This window comes from Penicillium mononematosum (genome assembly GCF_028829835.1).
Source record: "Penicillium mononematosum strain IBT 11891 chromosome Unknown utg000005l:1.0-9366267.0:1.0-9372171.0, whole genome shotgun sequence".
Taxonomy (NCBI): Eukaryota; Fungi; Ascomycota; class Eurotiomycetes; order Eurotiales; family Aspergillaceae; genus Penicillium; species Penicillium mononematosum.
The window spans coordinates 5,992,818-6,012,001 of NW_026643275.1; the positions used below are offsets into that span (position 1 = coordinate 5,992,818).

The 19,184-nt window shown below is 51.1% G+C and overlaps 9 protein-coding genes across 9 annotated transcripts; 6 read left to right on the forward strand and 3 right to left on the reverse strand.

Moving 5' to 3' along the window:
- Positions 1–245: 245 nt before the first annotated feature.
- On the forward strand, positions 246–1,913 carry N7519_010454 (inositol-3-phosphate synthase INO1; the record flags this gene model as incomplete). Its single annotated transcript, XM_057297227.1, has 1 exon — positions 246–1,913. Exon 1 carries the CDS (start codon positions 312–314, stop codon positions 1,911–1,913), a length of 1,602 nt encoding a protein of 533 aa, XP_057145109.1. The 5' UTR covers positions 246–311.
- Positions 1,914–2,081: 168 nt separating this feature from the next.
- Positions 2,082–5,535, reverse strand: N7519_010455 (uncharacterized protein; the record flags this gene model as incomplete). The annotated part of the gene is made up of 7 exons (XM_057297228.1): positions 2,082–3,146; positions 4,061–4,248; positions 4,313–4,950; positions 5,000–5,135; positions 5,235–5,349; positions 5,435–5,449; positions 5,515–5,535. 7 exons carry the CDS (start codon positions 5,533–5,535, stop codon positions 2,082–2,084), a joined length of 2,178 nt encoding a protein of 725 aa, XP_057145110.1.
- Positions 5,536–6,640: 1,105 nt separating this feature from the next.
- On the reverse strand, positions 6,641–7,141 carry tim9 (protein transporter TIM9; the record flags this gene model as incomplete). The annotated part of the gene is made up of 3 exons (XM_057297229.1): positions 6,641–6,835; positions 6,960–7,029; positions 7,134–7,141. 3 exons carry the CDS (start codon positions 7,139–7,141, stop codon positions 6,641–6,643), a joined length of 273 nt encoding a protein of 90 aa, XP_057145111.1.
- Positions 7,142–8,774: 1,633 nt separating this feature from the next.
- Positions 8,775–11,667, forward strand: N7519_010457 (uncharacterized protein; the record flags this gene model as incomplete). Its single annotated transcript, XM_057297230.1, has 4 exons — positions 8,775–8,931; positions 9,174–9,329; positions 9,381–9,795; positions 9,816–11,667. 4 exons carry the CDS (start codon positions 8,775–8,777, stop codon positions 11,665–11,667), a joined length of 2,580 nt encoding a protein of 859 aa, XP_057145112.1.
- Positions 11,668–12,341: 674 nt separating this feature from the next.
- Positions 12,342–12,569, forward strand: N7519_010458 (uncharacterized protein; the record flags this gene model as incomplete). The annotated part of the gene is made up of 1 exon (XM_057297231.1): positions 12,342–12,569. The coding sequence occupies one exon, from the start codon at positions 12,342–12,344 to the stop codon at positions 12,567–12,569; it is 228 nt and encodes a 75-aa protein (XP_057145113.1).
- An 847-nt stretch (positions 12,570–13,416) lies between these two features.
- N7519_010459 (PIG-F family protein) lies at positions 13,417–14,401 on the forward strand (the record flags this gene model as incomplete). Its single annotated transcript, XM_057297232.1, has 3 exons — positions 13,417–13,836; positions 13,900–14,186; positions 14,245–14,401. The coding sequence occupies 3 exons, from the start codon at positions 13,417–13,419 to the stop codon at positions 14,399–14,401; spliced, it is 864 nt and encodes a 287-aa protein (XP_057145114.1).
- A 180-nt stretch (positions 14,402–14,581) lies between these two features.
- On the reverse strand, positions 14,582–15,403 carry N7519_010460 (enoyl-CoA hydratase/isomerase family protein; the record flags this gene model as incomplete). Its single annotated transcript, XM_057297233.1, has 1 exon — positions 14,582–15,403. One exon carries the CDS (start codon positions 15,401–15,403, stop codon positions 14,582–14,584), a length of 822 nt encoding a protein of 273 aa, XP_057145115.1.
- A 282-nt stretch (positions 15,404–15,685) lies between these two features.
- N7519_010461 (transcription factor domain-containing protein) lies at positions 15,686–17,606 on the forward strand (the record flags this gene model as incomplete). Its single annotated transcript, XM_057297234.1, has 3 exons — positions 15,686–15,698; positions 15,810–16,570; positions 16,626–17,606. 3 exons carry the CDS (start codon positions 15,686–15,688, stop codon positions 17,604–17,606), a joined length of 1,755 nt encoding a protein of 584 aa, XP_057145116.1.
- A 387-nt stretch (positions 17,607–17,993) lies between these two features.
- N7519_010462 (uncharacterized protein) lies at positions 17,994–19,066 on the forward strand (the record flags this gene model as incomplete). Its single annotated transcript, XM_057297235.1, has 4 exons — positions 17,994–18,523; positions 18,595–18,672; positions 18,733–18,872; positions 18,942–19,066. 4 exons carry the CDS (start codon positions 17,994–17,996, stop codon positions 19,064–19,066), a joined length of 873 nt encoding a protein of 290 aa, XP_057145117.1.
- Between the last annotated feature and the right edge of the window lie 118 nt (positions 19,067–19,184).

Genomic DNA, 19,184 nt, shown 5'->3' on the forward strand with positions numbered 1-19,184 from the left:
CTTGCTCCGTTTATTTTAGGTTCGTATAAACCTTGTCAGCAGGTCAGATCACTTCTCTTCGAGACAGTGGTCACATACAACCGCCAAAATTTTCGCGACAAGTCTTAACTCGTGAGTTCCCCTTTAGAGCTCTTAGAGCCATGATCATATAGTAGTCCAATTGCTAACTCCTCCTTAGGCGGCACCACCCGTTCAACGGCCGACGCTCATCCAACCGTGGAGGAGCATCGGACTGCGCACCCTACATCCGTTAGAGCTACGCTATCTCACACACTTCTATCAATTCGCCTATTCATCCCGCTGTGAACGCAATGGCTCCTCACGCTAGCTCGGATGCTGCCAATGGCGCGCTGAACGGGTCGGTTCGCCAAGAATCTTCCCTGTTTACTGTCCAGTCCCCCAATGTCGTCTATACCGATGACGAGATCAAGTCGAAGTACGCCTATCAGACTACTGAGATCACCCGCACCGCGGACAACAAGTTGGTTGCCACTCCCAAGGCTACCAACTACAACTTCAAGGTCAACCGCAAGGTTGGCAAGGTCGGTATGATGCTGGTCGGTTGGGGTGGAAACAACGGTTCCACCGTGACTGCTGGTATCTTGGCCAACCGTCGTAACCTCTCCTGGGAGACCCGCGATGGCAAGCAGACCTCCAACTACTACGGTTCTATCGTCATGGGCTCCACTGTCAAGTTGGGCTCGGATGCTAAGACCGGCGAGGAGATCAACATCCCCTTCCACGACCTGCTCCCCATGGCCCACCCTAACGATCTGGCCATTGGCGGTTGGGATATCAGCAGCATGAACCTCGCCGAGTCCATGGACCGTGCTCAGGTGCTGGAGCCCACTCTCAAGAACCAGGTCCGCAAGGAGATGGCCGAGATGAAGCCGCTGCCTAGTATTTACTACCCCGACTTCATCGCTGCCAACCAGGAGGACCGTGCCGACAATGTCATCGAGGGTGACAAGGCTTGCTGGGCTCACGTTGAGCAGATCCAGAAGGATATTCGCGATTTCAAGGCCCAGAACGGCTTGGATAAGGTGATTGTCATGTGGACTGCCAACACCGAGCGGTACGCCGACATCGTCCCCGGTGTCAACGACACTGCCGACAACCTGATCAACTCGATCAAGGCCGGTCACCTCGAGGTTGCTCCTTCCACCGTGTTCGCTGTGGCTTCGATCCTTGAGGACACTCCGTTCATCAACGGCTCGCCCCAGAACACCTTTGTCCCTGGTGCCCTTCAGTTGGCCGAGCAGCGTCGTGCTTTCATTGGCGGTGACGACTTCAAGTCTGGCCAGACGAAGATGAAGTCTGCCCTCGTTGACTTCCTGATCAACGCTGGTATCAAGCTCACCTCCATTGCCAGTTACAACCACTTGGGCAACAATGACGGCAAGAACCTGAGCTCCCAGAAGCAGTTCCGCTCCAAGGAGATCTCCAAGTCCAACGTTGTGGACGACATGGTCGCGGCCAACCACATCCTCTACGAGAAGGATGAGCACCCTGACCACACTGTCGTCATCAAGTACATGCCTGCTGTCGGTGACAACAAGCGTGCTCTGGATGAGTACTATGCCGAGATCTTCATGGGTGGCCACCAGACCATCAGCTTGTTCAACATCTGTGAGGACTCGCTTCTGGCCTCGCCCCTGATTATCGACCTGGTTCTGCTTGCCGAGATGATGACCCGTATCAGCTGGAAGTCTGACAGCGAGGGTGACGACTACAAGGGCTTCCACAGCGTTCTGAGCATTCTCAGCTACATGCTCAAGGCTCCCCTCACCCCTCCCGGTACCCCCGTCGTCAATGCCCTGGGTAAGCAGCGCTCCGCTCTTATCAACATCTTCCGTGCCTGTGTTGGTCTCCAGCCAGAGTCCGAGATGACCCTTGAGCACAAGCTGTTCTAGAGGACGTTGTCCCTGCTTCCCTAGTTTGATCATTTTACGCGCCAACTACAGTCACTCGTTTAATAATACAAGCTTACAAGCCTAAGCATACTACAACCATACTTCCTATTGATAAATTCGTAGTTGTCATGTAAAGCGTATTCTCATTCTCTAACCAGATTCATATGTCTATTCATTGATCCGACCAAGCTCGGAGTAAGCATTCAAGGCCAACTGCCCACCGAGGTGCGCATACAAGATATTTCCACCCTTGATCTCCCCACGACGAATCATATCCATCATGCCGGCAAAGCTCTTCCCTTCATAGACAGGGTCAGTAATAAAGGCCTCCATCTTCGCCGCGTATTCAATCGCATCCCAAGTCTGACGATCAGGAACACCATAGATACCAGCATGATACCGATCATCAAGAATAACATCATCCTCCGTAATATCATCCTCACTAAGCCCAATCTTAGCAGCAGTATTCTTCGCAATCCTCAAAACCTGCGCCCGAGTCGCCTCAACCGTCGCCGAAGCATCAATCCCAATAACTCTCCTCTTCGCATCCGCAGGATACAACCGCTCAAGCAACTTAAACCCAGCAATCATCCCGGCAAAAGTCGACCCGGTAACAGCACAAACAAGCACCGTATCAAAGAAAACCCCCATCTCCCCCTCCTGCTCCCGAACCTCAAACGCCCACCGCGCAAACCCAAGTCCACCAAGCGGATGGTCCGACGCCCCAGCAGGAATATAATAAGGCTTCTCACCATCCGCCCTCGCCTCCTCCACAACCCTCTGCACGGTATTCTTATGCTCGATCCCGAACCCGGACGGGTCGAGTCGCACATCCGCGCCCATCAGTCGCGACAGCTGGATGTTGCCCGTGCTCTCGTAGCCAGGGTCTGTCCAGTCAACCCAGTGCTCCTGCACGAGACGGGCTTTTAGGCCCGAGCGCGCGGCGACGGCGGCGACCTGGCGCGTGTGGTTGCTTTGCACGCCGCCGATGGAGACGAGGGTCGTGCAGCCTTGGGCTTGCGCGTCCGCGAGTAGATACTCTAGCTTGCGGGTTTTGTTGCCGCCGTAGGCGTAGGCGGAGTTTAGGTCGTCGCGTTTGGCGTAGATTGTTACCAACGGGTGGGGGTTGTTTTTGGCGAGATCGGCTGTTATGCGGGGGAGGGGGTGGATTGGTGAGGGGCCTAGGAGGAGGGGGGTTCGGGGGGATTGTGGAGAAGGGGGTTGGGAGGGTGACTGGGTTTGGGTCTGTCATTTTGGGGATTGTAGGTGTATTGTGTTGTAGTGGTTGTGGTTGTGGTGGAGAGACTTGTGCTGGGGTACAAGACAAGTAAAGCAGAAGTGATAGACAATGTAGAGAAGATTGGGAACAAGTTGATTCTGTACACCATGATATCCAGGACTATATACCCCCCCAGATATCACCGCGGGCATCGCCGCGGCGAGCGGAGTTGGGAATGGAGTCTGATAACGCAAAGCAGCCCCTCCTAGACCCATCAGCGCATGAATCACGCTATTTGCAGGCAATTTACCACCTATCACAGACCGCCAGCGACGTTATTCCGAAGTAGAACCGAGACTGTGTCTGTATCTGTTGCTCGTTGGTGCGGACACGGTGGGGATTTCGGACCCTCTCCGGCAGGAGTATAAACTGCGCGGTATGTTTGACTTTGTTCCGCGGCTATTGATCTGATTGAAGCACGCTTCGTGTTTGGAAGGCTTGGACTACCCAAAAGGAGAGGAAGAGAGAACCTTGGAAGGACATATCACACGTTAACGGCCTCTAACTTAAGCCCCAAGACTTTTAATGCCATGGTTATGTGGTTTGGATTACCTATTGATCTACAACGGTGCTAACACCTATATTCCTGCAATTTGCATCCAACTGACGGCTCTAGGGATATCATTGCCTTTGGCAACCCATTGAGCTGATGTCAGTGTTTACACATCCGAGGTCACCCTCAAGGTGCCGCGGGGTTGAGGACCTTGAAGACAACCTCAGACCTACAAAAGTCCATACAACCCCATCATTGTACTGTTATATAGAAAAGTTTTGAATCCAAGAAATAATTAAAGTCATATTTCACATCAGGTATTTTATATCGACTGCCAAAATATTGCGCCTATTGCATGTCGACGACGCAACGAACACAGTCACCCTCCTTCATCTGATCGAAAGCGGTGTTGATACCGTCCAGCGACTGACGGTGAGTGATGAACTCGTCCACCTTGAGCTCGCCGTTGAGGTAGTCGTCGACCAGACCGGGCAGTTGTGTGCGACCCTTGATGCCACCGAAAGCACATCCCTTCCAGACACGACCGGTGACCAGTTGGAATGCTGCGACATGTGTTAGACGAAACGAATATACATTGGGAAGTGAAGAACAGCGGGGTTAACTTACGGCGAGTGGCGATCTCCTGACCAGCAGCAGCCACACCGATGACGATGCTCTCACCCCAGCCCTTGTGGCAGGCCTCGAGGGCAGCGCGCATGACACCGACGTTACCAGTGCAGTCGAAGGTGTAGTCACAGCCACCATCAGTCATCTCAATCAAGTGCTCCTGGATGGTCTTGCCGGCGAGCTTGGTGGGGTTAACGAAGTGGGTAGCACCGAACTTGCGAGCCCAGGCCTCTTTGCCGTCGTTGACGTCGACAGCAATGATCATACCGGCCTTGTTCTTGACCGCACCCTGCACAACCGACAGACCGACACAGCCGACACCGAAGACAGCGACGTTGGAGCCCTCCTCGACCTTGGCAGTCACGACAGCAGCACCGTAACCGGTGGTGATACCGCAGCCGAGCAGACAGGACCGATCGGTGGGAATCTTAGGAGTGACAGCGACGACCGAGATATCGGCAACGACGGTGTACTGCGAGAAGGTGGAGGTACCCATGAAGTGCAGGAGGTCCTTGCCGCGGGCCTTGAAGCGGGAAGTGCCATCGGGCATAACACCCTTACCCTGGGTAGCACGGATCTTACCACAGAGGTTAGTCTTGCCAGACTTGCAGAACTTGCATTCACGGCATTCGGGAGTGCTACAATTGTCAGTGGACTGTCATGCCGAGATCGGAGCCGAGAACATACTAGAGAGCAACGACGTAGTCGCCCACGTTGACGGAGGTCACGCCCTCGCCGATGGACTCGACAATACCGGCACCCTCGTGACCGAGGACAACGGGGAAAGCACCCTCGGGATCCTTGCCGGAGAGAGTGTAGGCATCTGTGGGATGTCAATAATTGCTATGCTGATAGGGTCGGGGTGTGTTTCGGGGTTTGTTTTATTTTCCGTGCAGAAGGCGGGGCTGATGGCGGGGCTTACCGGTATGGCAGACACCAGTGTGGTGGATTTTAATGCGCACCTCACCAGCCTTGGGGGGAGCGACCTCAACGTCCTCAATAGATAGAGGCGCACCGGCCTCCCAGGCGATAGCAGCCTATCAATTGCTCAGCACTCACGATTCACAGATATGAGGTGTGTTGGGCGACGTCATATGTGCGGGGCGGTCGGATCGAGCTTACCTTGCAAGTGATTGTCTGCAGATTTTCGAGTTAGCAAGGGTATTCAGTTAGGAAAAAATAAAGAAGGCCGAGTAATTTACCTGTCCTACTGTGCTGGCCATTGTGTATGATTCCTGAACTAGAAGATTGTTAACAAAGTCCGGAAATGCCAAGAAAAAAAAAATAAGACTCACATCAAGAATACGATGGTTGAGGAAGAAGAGAAGAGGAAATGACGGGCTTTTGAAGGACAGGGGGTGGAGCCGGGAATGAGGGGAAAGATAAAGCACCTTTTGGGAAGTTGGAGATCCGAGTACATATGTAGTTTTACAAGTCCCCTCATATTATTCTCCCCACTTGGGGAAATCCAGTAAGATGAAGGCCATTTTTCGTATAGAAAATATACGTGATCGGGAGTGCTCCCGAGCTCCGCGGGGAAATGCCGTACAGGGTATACATACCCTATCTGGTGTGCTACATTTGTATTCAATATGAGCAACTATATTCTATATTTAGGCACATTCAATGTTGACTAGGTGGATTACTTACACTACGTTCGTTATTCTCTTCCATTTTCTTCTCAGAAGACCAGTGTTTAACAAAAGCAGCATGTCGGGTACCTCGGAAGGCATCAATCGCGGAATAGTCGATATATCCACCCTCCGGCAACCCGAAACACCAATAATGAAAGATATAGCATTGGATTCGGAAACAAGGTGATGGGAGCGATAGTGACAGGAAATATCCGACAAGCCTCAACCTCGAGTTCGTATACCAAATAAACAAAAAAAAAAGGAACAAGGAACACGCGCCCTCGGTCTTCACGACCGCTAAATTGCGTTACTTGATAGCAGCAAAGGATATATCTCGAGTATGAGAAGAGAAAGACAACTCTAGCTAGGCACTACTTTGCGAACCCGTCCAACGAACATGGCCTCATCTCATTTCGTTATAAGTCTTTTGTATTTTGAGCCCCGGGAGAGGAGAGGTAGATATCTCCCGTGCTAGTCACTATGGTACACGGAAAGGAGCCGATCCTGTCTGCTTCCTTGCCAATAGGTCATCGACCACGCTGTCTTCCCTCTAAACATCCAGATAAAGCCACTGCCGGGCCGGAGACAACCGGGTCGATCGAGCCGCCTTGCCAATCACCCAATTCACCCAATGCATGTTGTCAAAATGGAAAATAGTCTTCGACAATATGTTTATTATTATCAAAATAGACCCTTAGTTGCCTCCCATGGAACCGCTCTGCATCATGGCGGCATTCTGCTCCTGGAAGCGCTCGTTCAGCCGGGCGGAGCTCTTGAGGTTCTTGTCGACACAGCGCATGATGCAAGTCTCCTCGCGGTTGATGAGGGACTTGGTGGTGAAGTCATTGACACAGTCATCGAAGCAGCGCTGGACCATCTTGGAGTACATCTGAAAGAAGGGACGTTAGATCTTGAACATGGGAGAAGACAGGTGGTTGATGGCAGGGAGACGGGACCACGGGCAGGGGGGATAAGCGCCGAGTCGAGTCTTTAGCAAGGAAGGAGGTACATACAGTCATAAACTCCTTCATCTGCTTCCGCTCCATGCGGGAAGCGAACTCGCGCTGTTCCGATGCATTAAGTCTGTGATTTGGGTATTAGCGGTTTGTTCAGAGAATGCTCCGGAGGATCAATGGCAGAGAAAAACATGGCAGGGAAGTAAAGCGTGTTCAAAAGGAGGTACTTACCCGTCCATTGTGATAGATGAATAAAATCAAGATGTTTTGATGGTAAGATGCTTTCCACAAGTCTCCTGCCAGCTGCCAGCTCCGCTGGTTCTGAGCTTCTCGGGTACCGGAGAAATATTAGCCCACGCGACGCATATCTTTGTGCCTTAGCTACCAGGCCACCACAATTAACATCCATGGATGTCAGCTTTGTTAGTTGTCTAGCCCATAGGGCCTTCACTCCAACTATTTCCAGTCTACATAAGATTCAAGTCTATAAGAAGTCCACATTTATAACAATGGCGTCAGATAGACAGGTACTCTAGGACCAGTGCTCGCAAAGAGGGTTTATCCGACCGGAGAGAATATTCCCAAACTGGAATCGCATTCCACGTGACATCTCAACGTCACTAATATTTCTTCAACCTCACTTCATGACGCTATGAACAGCTAATGCCACCTTAATGAAGTTTTACGTGTAGTCAAAGGGTTTTGTGCCCATGGATAGAAAGTTACATCCCAGGCTGAAACGAACCTTCTCTTTTAGTTATGTTATTTAGAGTTTTCACCGGTATAGGTGACATATATGATGTCAAAACCTCCATGTTGAACATGCATCATAAGAAGATATCTAAAAAGACCGGAAAAAGGACTTGTTGACAAATATGATGTCTTATGTCTTTCTAGAGACTACCCTGTACCCAAGATACACTTTCCCACAATGGGCCAAGTGACAACTGATATGCTCTAATAAAGCAGATGGTCCGTATACTTCAACTTCATTGGCCACAGTGTTAACCCAAAAGCCAAGCGAGTTGAAAAAACCAGGGTAAATGAAAATCGGTACCTGGTCCGGAAGATATGAAACCCGATATAAGCGACTGATCTTCAAATAAAAAAGTGCCCCTAAAAGGCCCCTAAAATGGTCCAATACGTTCCAGACAATCCAAGACCCGGTTGGTTCCAGACTACGTTGTAGTGGCGGGGGTGCTATTCTTCATAGTAATTTATGCTCATATTCTAGAAATTCCAGAAATTCTACTAGTGGAAGATCTATATTGCAACTCCATATAAGTATTTATATGTAGCAAATGAGATATCCCAATTCGAAATTTCCCCCCTGTAGCCATCGTGTACCCTGTACTCCGTGCATTGATCCAATTTAATCTATATGACAGGCGACCCTGACCCATCTTTAACATGTCCTGGGAACCTTGGGTCTTTAAATTGTTCTATTCATAGCCTATTCTCAAAAAGAAGAAAATCCCCCCTGAACAATACCAAGGTAAAGGGAATCATCTCTGTCATATGTGTTCGGCTCTTGGCTCGTGCCCCCGACTCATTGACCCTTTCGAAACCCTGACCTTTTCAGCCCTTTCGCATCCCTTCATCCATCACACTCTCACACATACGTCCTCTTCTCATTTTCTTCTCAACGACTTTGTTCTCAGCTTTCTTATTCTCGAATCCCATCTCGGCTCTTCTTCCCTCGGAAACGTGTCTGTGCTATTTTAGGCCCAGCCCCAGGATTTCCCACACGAGGGCGGTGACGCAGGGCCCTTTCAACTTTCCCGAATCCCCTCGATCGACACGCCCACTTCTCCGCGCTTGTCCGATTCCCAGTATCTTCGATTCCATCTCGAGTCGCCTTCCGGACTCGCCATGGTGACGGTCGGCAAGTCGCACCCGGGGGCTGACCCTGTCCACCCTCTTCCCACCTCACCCGATCCGGTCGGCGCCAACTCCCCGCCATCAAAGCGAGATTTAGCTTCGTGGTGGAAGCAGTTCAAACGAAGCACAAGAAAAGATGAATTGAAAGGTAAGCCATTTTGGGTGAATGCGATGTTAGAACACAGGCGACCGCGTAGATGTGTCCTGGGGCGCTCCGGCTCGCGGCGGTTCGCGACAACCTCCCTGATGCCTCGGGGTATACACCCCTCGTCGCACAGGGCATGGTTGCTGCAGTTCACCAGGTCGGAGCTGAGGACTTTGGTCGCTCTTCAATTGATTTGTTTGGATTTTTCATCGTTGCGAACTAGTATGCTGACCCGTTTATCGCAGAAGAGGCACCCTGCGGCATCTTCGGGATTGCGCTCAATGTCAGCATCAAGTACGCCAATGTGGCAATCTCCTTGACCAACGACCATGGCGAGAGCTTCATTTATGGATATGTGCCCATCGTGGTCGCAAAGTGCGGAGTTTTCCTAAAAGAAAAAGGTTAGCATTCACCTTGCTGTGCTCGATGGGTTATCGCTGACCTTATTTTAGCAACGGATGTGGAGGGCATCTTTCGTCTAAACGGATCAGCTAAGCGTATTAAGGACCTTCAAGAGGTTTTCGATTCCCCCGAGCGATATGGCAAAGGACTCGACTGGTCCGGATACACCGTCCATGATGCAGCAAACGTCCTTCGCCGATACTTGAACCAGTTGCCCGAACCCATCGTGCCATTGGAGTTTTACGAGCGCTTCCGTGAACCCCTGCGTATCTATCAGCGACAGGTCCTAGAAGGCAAGGATACAGCCGATGCCGATAAGTTCGATCACGCAAAGGCGGTCGAGACATACCAGAACCTCATCATCGAGTTGCCCCCATTGAACAAGCAACTGCTCCTCTATATCCTCGATCTTCTCGCGGTTTTCGCCTCAAAGTCCGATCAGAACCGCATGCCGTCGGCTAATCTGTCCGCGATCTTCCAACCAGGCATGCTGTCCCACCCCAGCATGATATGTCGCCGGAGGAGTACAAGTTGAGTCAGGATGTCTTGATCTTCTTGATTGAGAACCAAGATCACTTTCTGTTCGGAATGAGTGGCACGGCTGCCGATGAGCAGACCATGAAAGAGGTCGAGGCAGGGATTTCACGCCCCGCATCTCACCCGACTGTCCGACGATCAGTATCCAACGCCAGTGCGAACACAGAAAGTCATCGCAAGTTGGACAGCATCCGACGCAATGTCTCCGTTTCCTCGCGCAACTCCCGTCACTCCAACAACGCTCAAAGTCCAGTAACTCCCACCTCGATCACCAGCGGCGGCGGCGGTGGTGTCCACCGAAGCAACACTTTGCCCTCAAAGATGGGCCCCGTCTTGACCTCCGCTCGTTATGCACGAGCCAACGATACTGGCTCCAACAACCCTTCCGGCCTCGCTGTTTCTCATCAGAGTTCACGATCCACTAGTCGAACACCATCAGTGCGCGAAGAGCCGGAGCAGGCTCAACCGATTCCTGAGTCGATCCCTCAGGCCGCTCCTCAGCCAGTCCCTGAACAGACTCCCGAGCAGCGTTCTGAGCAGCAGACCCCTAGTCGGTCGGCTACTTCATTGACTCCAGGAAATGCTTATGTGCACACGTCAACCCATGGCCCATTGCCTCCGGCAGCTGCTGAACGTCTTAGCCTTAGCGAAACTGCCAGGCCGCATGAGAATCTCAACACAGCAGTCGCATCACCCCCAGTCGCTCCACCCCCACAGGTTGTCACACCGAGCCGTGAGCGTAAACTCTCAAATTTCTTCACGAAGTCACCTCCACATGATAGTGAAGTGAAGGAACCTCGGCAGCCGAACCGCCTGAAGAAGAAGCGCATTCCCGGCAGTGCAAGCGTGAGCGCACAAAGCTCGGCTAACTCCCTCCACGCCTCGAGTGTAGATCCTAGTGCGGACATCGAACCTAAGCAGGAAAACCGGGCCGGGGAATCTGCTGTTGGCGACACCACTCCAAGACCGCCAAATACTGCGACACTCGGCAACCGAGAGAACTCTCTCGAGTCAAACCCGGCTCTGGCAGAGGGTACAACGCAACCTCACACTGACCACTCTTTGCGACCTAACAAGTCGCGCACGCCCTCCATGAACTCGCGTTCATCGTTCACTGATCAGTCTGACATGGACCAGCCTGACGATGTCTCTCGCCATGAGAATCGTCGTAGTTGGCGGTTCCATCGGTCTCCGAAGCGCACCACAGAGCAACTTGGATTGGGTTTCGCATCTCCACCCCTGGGGGCGACAAATCCTCGAGCTGAGCAAAGCACCAGTTCGATCGGCAGCGGTCACTATCAAAATACGGACCTCTCCAGCCACCCACTCAGCCTGGATGCTGGCGTTCAAGGCACTTCCTCCATAGGATCAGAACCCGAGAAGAAGAGTTTATTCGGAAAGTTCAAGGCGAAGGTCGCTCAGGTTCGGGATGGTGTTAGGGATGATCGTGAGCGCACAAAGAGCCCCACCCGGTCGGAGAACGACCCTGTACTCGCCAACCAGCCTCTTTCTCCTATTGCTACAGAGTTGACAAATGGAAACTCTGCCTCAGTCGACGTCTCACGTGAACAACCCAAGGAAGAGCATATGCGCTCGCCTGTGTCTCCCTTGCCTGGCGCTGGTCTTCCCCCATCTATCCCTGAAGAGCCGCATAGCCCTGAGGCGTCGGCGGCCGTGCCTGTCGTCAACCAGAAGGAGCCCGTCGAACTGCCTGCTACCGAGTCAGTCTCGGCACCAGAGCCACCAGTGTCCGATGAAATCCTGAGAGAGACCGCAGGACCGTCCACCTCGGCTGCTTGATCTCCTTCAAAATGTTCTCACAAATTGTTTCCATTCACCCACTCCTATTATTATCACGATTGCTCTTCCGTCTGTTGCACCTCTATCTTTTATCCAGTTGTGCAGGATTTGTTTGACCATTTAAAAGGGTATGGCTTATTCACGGAGCATTGGCGTCGCTTGAGGCGTTGGATGCTGTTGTTTTTCTCGTCTTTTTTTTTTCGTTCGTGATGAATGGGCTTTGCCTCGTTTTCGTGACCCTTTTGCACTTTCATCCTTTTGCTGTCGATTGGCGTGGTGCCTTCCAAGTTCCCTTTGAATGACCCCCATGTATTCTTTATCGCGTTGCTCCCACCCTGTCTCCTTGCAATGGTCCGAAGCTTTCTTCGTATTATTAGCCCGTTTCCGGATTTCAGTTGATCACGTTGCCATGTGGAATGAATGTACGCCTGTCTCTGCGATTGCAGCCGGTCTGTCTTGATCTTTTTTTCGTGCTTTTCCCCCTGATCTTGTCCTATTCTTAAGTTCAGCTGCAGTATCGGTTTGATGTTATTGTTATAAACCCCGGTGGCAAGAATAGGGATGTTCTTTTCAAGATTCCTTTTGCGCTTCTTCTGCATAGCTGTAGGGTGTGTCCGTGACCTGAGTGTCGCGCCAGGGAAATCCTGGAGAATTCGTCAGTTCACATCGTACCAATGGTATTCATCAGCTCAGAATCCGCTGAGAAAGAAGCAATTACTTTCCTGTGCGTATTTGATGGTGAAGGTGATGATGTCGCCTGGAAGACTAAGAGGTGGCGTGGAGTTTCCCAGGGCCAACCTTTGAAGTTCACCGACGAGTCAGCGAAGCACCATCTGCCCAGGTGGGCTATTCCTACGACTAAGCAGCAATATCACAACCTTGAAATGGCCTGGATGCACTGATATTGATAATTATATTCTATCTACACAACACTGAATGTGCTTGCTGTGATGGTATAAAAGATGGTCGAGTCCATTTAGGCACTCTGTCACCTGCATATGCATAGACGTGCATAATGCATCCAGGTAAACAAAGGAATAGCCTTTAAGGGGGTTTCGAATAGCCTTTCCTAGTGGAAGACATGAGGGAAATATATGGTGCGTACCTACATACATACGTTGGACCACATCTTGCTACCTAGGTAGCAATTGTCGTCCTGATTAGAAGTCGTCTCTCATTTATCTAACATCCGGATAGCGCGAATATGTTTACTGAATACGAATTGTAGGTTGAAGATCTGTGGCTTCTCTTCCTCCGTCATGTCAGGACTGCGCGGCTGCCCCGAGACATATGGCACTCTTATACTAGTCCACGAGTGTTCTAAGCACTTAATCCATCACACACACCATACCCCTTTACCCACTTCTGTATCGGAAGTTCGGCTGCTCCCAATCTGACAAATCCATCAAGTGAGCCCTCTAAGATGTGATGTTGGTTACCCTCCTCTACGATAACCGTGCTTCGCTGCATTTATCACGTCGATTCTCAATTATGTATGTATTCATGTAGAACTATTGACATGTAACCAAGTACAAATCCATTTAGTTATGACGTAGAAAATGATGTTGTTGCCTGAAAAGGTAGGCCATGAATATTTAATGCCTGATATATCAGGGGACGCGGCAACAAGGCCACGTCCAATCACCGTCGAGCTGTCATCCCCATTGAGGACCCTCCATTTCCACCCCGAATCAGCCGGGAGCTGCGCAAGGTTTGTTTTCCGCAGAAAACTGCCAGTTGAACGCTGCAATGCCCCAAGACACCTCTTCCATACCAGGGGCTTCCTCCTCGACACCCCAGGCGCCCGTCGAGAAACCGTCCGCCCCTCCGGTCAACATCCTCCCCTCGCCGATAGCCCGGATCTACTCGATTGCGCACCCAGCACTCCTTTTGGGATTGGGCGCTACTCGCTTCGAAGCATTGGTGGCTGATCCCACCAAGGAGCTTCTTTCAACCCTACCATGGCTCACCCTTGTACAAATTTTCTACGTGATTGTTTGTCTTCCGCCCGCTGGGTCAACACCATCAACGGAGACAAGCACGTCCGCCCCGGCTGATGGCAAGTCAAGTCCACGGTCATCTGGGCCGGGTGGCGCTGCGCGTCATGGAAAACATGGAAAGCGGAAGCAACACGCCAACAGCTGGGCGTGTATTTGGTCCCGGTCACTGGTACGCGATATTTCTCCAATTGAGTGGAAACTGCGAGCCATTGGCACTGACTTGATTTTCTAGCCGGCCTTCCTCTCGCTCTCTCTGACCTTCGCCTTGGCCACCCCAGTGCTGACAATCCTTCTGGTTCTATTCGGCGCTCCGCTCACAACACACAATTCCGAAACCGTCTTGTGTGCGGCTCACATGGCCGTTCTATCCGCGACGGCCCTGATCTACGCCCATGGGGTGGATCGTGCCGTGTGGAACGAGGTTTGGGGCATTGCCCGTCCCGCTGATGCGGTCTGGGGAAGTGCGCTCGGCACAGGGTTGGGGGCGTGGTTCGGCGCTATTCCTATTCCTCTTGACTGGTAAGTTATACGTCCTGTACATCAAATGCCAAATACCCGGCTAACTCGATATATGAAGGGACCGACCTTGGCAGGCATTCCCAATCACGATTCTCGTTGGAGCCTACATCGGATATGCCGTTGGCTCTTTGATTTCTCGTACTCCGTTGGTTTACGGCAAGCGTGTCAAATTTACATCGGAGGACTTGAGCGATACCGAAAAGAAGACTAACTAGGGGATTTGTCGTGGAGTCCCTTTATATTCACGCAATACGGCATATTCCTGAAGATACATGTCTGGCTTGTATTAGCATAAAAAGCCCTCACACAACTGCCGCCACCAGTTATAATTGGTTTTAGATATCCAAAGAATTAATTTGTTAATATAAACTTCCCCAATGGGAGCATCTCGCTCTTTATAGCTTGCTGTGATCCTTGAAGGTGCCATGCCGCCCTGAGCCTTTGCTGAACTTTGCTGCACCTGCGATGGCTTCCTTCGAGATCACCTTGCTCCCGGCGTTAAACTCCTGGGACATCGCATCATGGAACGAGGATGCCTCATACGCACTGTAGTAGCATGACTGGCGATCTGTGTTGAGACACAGCTCAGGGAACGTGATGAGCTGTTTTGCTATCCCAATAGCTTCCTTTAATGATTCTCCTTTAGGAACCACCCGGCTGGCTAGTCCCATAGTCAACGCTTCCTGGGCGCTCACAGGCCGACCGGTCAATATCATATCCAACGCACGGCCAAGGCCGACAATGGCTTGCAGCCGGACAGTTCCTCCGTCAATCAAAGGCACACCCCAGCGTCGACAAAAAACACCGAAGACTGCGTCTTCTTCAACCACGCGCATATCCGCAAGTAGGCTCAGTTCTAAACCTCCTGCGACGGCGTATCCGGAGATAGCACATATGACTGGCTTTTTAATAGTGAGTCTGGATGGACCCATCGGCCCCAGGTTGCGACCGTTAACAGGCTGGAGGTTGTCGCTGGGTGTGTCATTGCTTGCCTGTGCAACGCTATGGAGGTCGGCTCCTGCGCAAAAGCTACTACCGACACCTGTCAGGACACACACTTTCTGTTTCGGGTCATCCTCAAAGACAAGAATGGCTTCGTAGAGCGCCTTTGCAGTCAAGGGATCGACGGCATTCTTCCTGTCAGGGCGATTAATTGCAATCACCGAGATGCCGGAATATGAGGAAGTATCTATTGTCACTCTGTCGTGTTCCGCCATATTCAAAAACAAGGGAACTATGAAAAGGATGAAATGTTGCTGCTTGGGCGTTTTATAGACCATGCCTCGGCTAAACCCCACTTCTCTCGACCTCCAACCATCACTGTCACTCGGGGACCTACCCTGTCGGGCATAGCGCCATGTCTTCAGCATGTATAATCTGTCATAAAAGAAAGGTGTCGCGTTTATCATCCATTGGCGTGTTTCCCAGTAATTGCTAATAGTTATAGGTGAGGTGCGACTTTGCGACGCAAGACCCTTGCAGCAACTGCAAAAAGTCGGATGTTGAGTGCAGGTAAGTACCTAGGTAGGCCCGCCCAAGAGAAGTCGAATGATTGAAAATAATTGACTCCATTTAGACCATATACGAGGAAGCGTAAGAGGTTCACCAACAGCCTATCACCAGGGCGGAACGTGTCAATCTCTGCTCCGTTGAGTCAGACACCGCGGAGCTCACAGGTTCCTCCCGGGTCAGCAGAGCCGCAAGTGACTTCACAGCGGAATTCTTTGAGCGGGTCTCATGGGGTAATTCCAGCTGAAAGCAATACAGCCGCGGCCGCCAATAATGGCGAACCGTTCATTAAAGAAGAGAGCTATCGCGGCCGCAGTGAATATCTCGGCGGCAGCGTCCCGTTTGATGAAAATATGGTCAAACCTGGTCGTGAAACTACATACACCAACCCCAAAGCATCGGCAACTGATTTGCAAATGCTTCGCGATCAGGGTGCCTTTGAGCTACCTCCAATATCAGTCCAAACAGAGCTAATGGCCAGTTTTGACACGCACTGTGCCCCCTGGACGCCGGTTGTGGACCCGAAATGGCTTGATGAGAGCGCGCCGCGATCAATGCTGCTCCTCCAGGCTGTCTTTCTCGCTGGAAGCAGAGTCTCCAAAGCTCATCTGGACTATGGGTCCAGTGAAGTGTTCTATCGAAGAGCAAAATTACTTTTCTTTTTTGGTGGTTGTGACGACCCTTTGATTTCTATTGTGGCCGCCTGTCTGCTGCATTGGTATAATCCGGTTGGGCCCGAGGATGTCTCTACCGACACCAGTGGGTTTTGGATTCGAACAGCTGGGGCAATGGCTTTTCAGATTGGGCTGCACAAGGAACCCTCGCCGAATTCCCGAGACCGGGGGCTCCGGAGAAGGCTGTGGTGGTCTCTCGTGGTATGTATATCCTTGAACCTGCAGCTCACGAAGTACTCTGAGCTAAAATCCTTAGGTGCGGGACAATATAATTTCTGTTGGTGTCGGCCGACCACGAACTATCAATCTGCGGGATAGCGATGTGCTTCCACCATCACTTAATGACTTCCCCACGAACAACTTCAAATCCCAATTATTTTTAGCGTACTGTACCATATCCAAGCTTCTGGGAGACACGGTTGAATCCCATCTGCGACAAGAGATCTCTCGACAAAGGCGGGTCGATCTCGAGAACGCCGTCTACCGATGGGCAAAACAAGTCATTCCAAGATTGCGGTCATTAGTTGCAACTCAGGACGATGCGGCTATTTGCAACCTCGAAGTTCAACAGCTGCTGGTCATGTACTTCGTGGTGCTTACTATTCTCCATCGATCGCCTACCCCAGGTAGCGTACCACCCGCAGCATCGCTGGTCGCATCTTCGTTTATTGCTGGGATTTACGAGGAATTCCTGCTTCGCGATGAGCTTCGATACCTAGGCCCTGTCTTTGCATTCTACCCACTATGTGCTGGACTGTCACTCCTTTCTAGCTGTCGCTATACCCACCTGCAGGGTACCGCCGAACATGAATTAACAGTCATGAAGCTCTCCCTTCAAAAGCTATCCGAAAGGTGGCTCTCGGCAGTCGGACCGTTGCGGGCGCTGAACAAGTTGACCGAGAAAGTCCGAGAGCTGGGTCCCTTCGAGGGTCCATCGCCTACGCTCGATCCGGACGCAGCCTCTTTCTTTGAAGGGTTCGACACGAAACTTTGCAAACAATGGCAAGCCATTGGACACTCCTCGGAGCCCACCAGTGGGACCACGGGCATTGCGTCTACTTGCACTATGGCGGATATTCAGGACCCTAATGATGCCCTTCGGTCCCTTGACGGTCCACCGGGGCAACAGGCGGATACTTACGATTTTGCCTCTCTTGATGTGAGTTTGGATCCATTCAGTAATAATTGGGAAGGCGCCGGATTTGACTGGAGTGGTTCCTGGCTACTCAATGTATGAACACACAGAGCTGGAGAACTGGCGTTACACAATTCGGTCTTTGGTTCATGTCTTGTTTTCATTTCAATGTATAAAAGCTCCTTTCCTTCGAAATAGCACCACGATCTGTTTATATCGCCTTTAATTATGTCGTATATACTTGCCCCTATTGTACATTCGCAAGCCTTTGGGGTATAACTCCCCTTTGTTGAGCCCGACAACTTTCAATTTCCTCTGACTTCCCAACCTTGGAACCTGTCCGCATGTGACCTTAGAAGCACCAACGTTTGCTTGTTTGCTTTCACTTTCGACTTTTCATCCTCTTCCTAATTTTCATCATTCCAACTTTCTTTTCCTCTGCCAATCTTTTCTTCATTTTTAGCTACCTCTCATCGAATCAAACCAATCATGGATGATGTCCCGCGATCATGGTTCCCTGGTGAACTAGATGAAGGTGGCAAGGTCACCCTCGACAAGCCCAAGTCCTCGAAATGGGTGATCGGCAAACTAGTCAATACGCATAGCTACCAATCTGACGAGGCGGACGTTCCCTCTTACGCCTGTGCTCAGTTTGAATGCGTCGATGCTAGTAATCAGGAAGAGTGCTTTATGCGCATTTACGTCCAAGTTCCACTCACCGGTTATGAGCACGCAGACCGACATACACTTGCCCAACAAGCAGCCGAATTCACACCCCCGGAGCTGAACGCATACAAATTCCTCACCGACAATGGCTCGCGAAATACCCCTAAGTTACGAGCATATAAACAAGACACTCAAGACGCAAATGGACCAATTCCTGGAGGGCATATCACATGGATCGTATGGCAGAAGGTGCCCGGAACATGTCTAGGAGATATCAGAGATGCCTTTGTCTACTGGAGCATGAAAGCAACTGAACGAAAACGCGTCCGTGATGCGTTCCTTCAAGAGCTTCCGTGAGTTGACCACATTTCCACTACTACCGGGTACCCTTGAAACGGCTTCAGTCTAACAATATGATGATTAGTGAGATTATGAAAATGGGATATTTCCCCCGGCACCTTAGACCTCGCCACTTGATCTGGGATAGCACTCGCAATGCTCTGTATGCCGCTTATCATTCTTATACTCCCGGAAGTTGATGTTGACTAACGTATCGCTGCAGTTACTTTGTTGGTTTCCGGGATGCAGTGCCTTTCAAGGCCAAAGGAACCTTCGGTGAAGAGTGGTTGCCATATTTTGATCTTGCTAAGCCCCCTCAGAGAAATTACCGGAAGGCAACGGATTACAAGGGAGACACCTCGGGTTGGGTCCTTTGACTTTTTAATTCTCAGTCAATAGGTCGTGGTGGCTCTAAGCTCTAAACTATCTTAGCTCGGTGCTGCCAGAACTCTGAGAGAAGGGGGAAACGGGAGATGAAAGGAGTGAGCAGTACGACTTCATTTGCCGTCGAGAACTGGGGAAAGGAAGCACAAGGAGCAAACTATGTAGCTGCGTAATCTGCAGCGCATTGCTAGCAACCAATCCTAACAATTGCTCTATTCTTAGCCTTTTACTCCTGTCTACTCGATTAGTGTACACCCAGAGCTTCTCACATCCTTAGTCACTATCGTACAA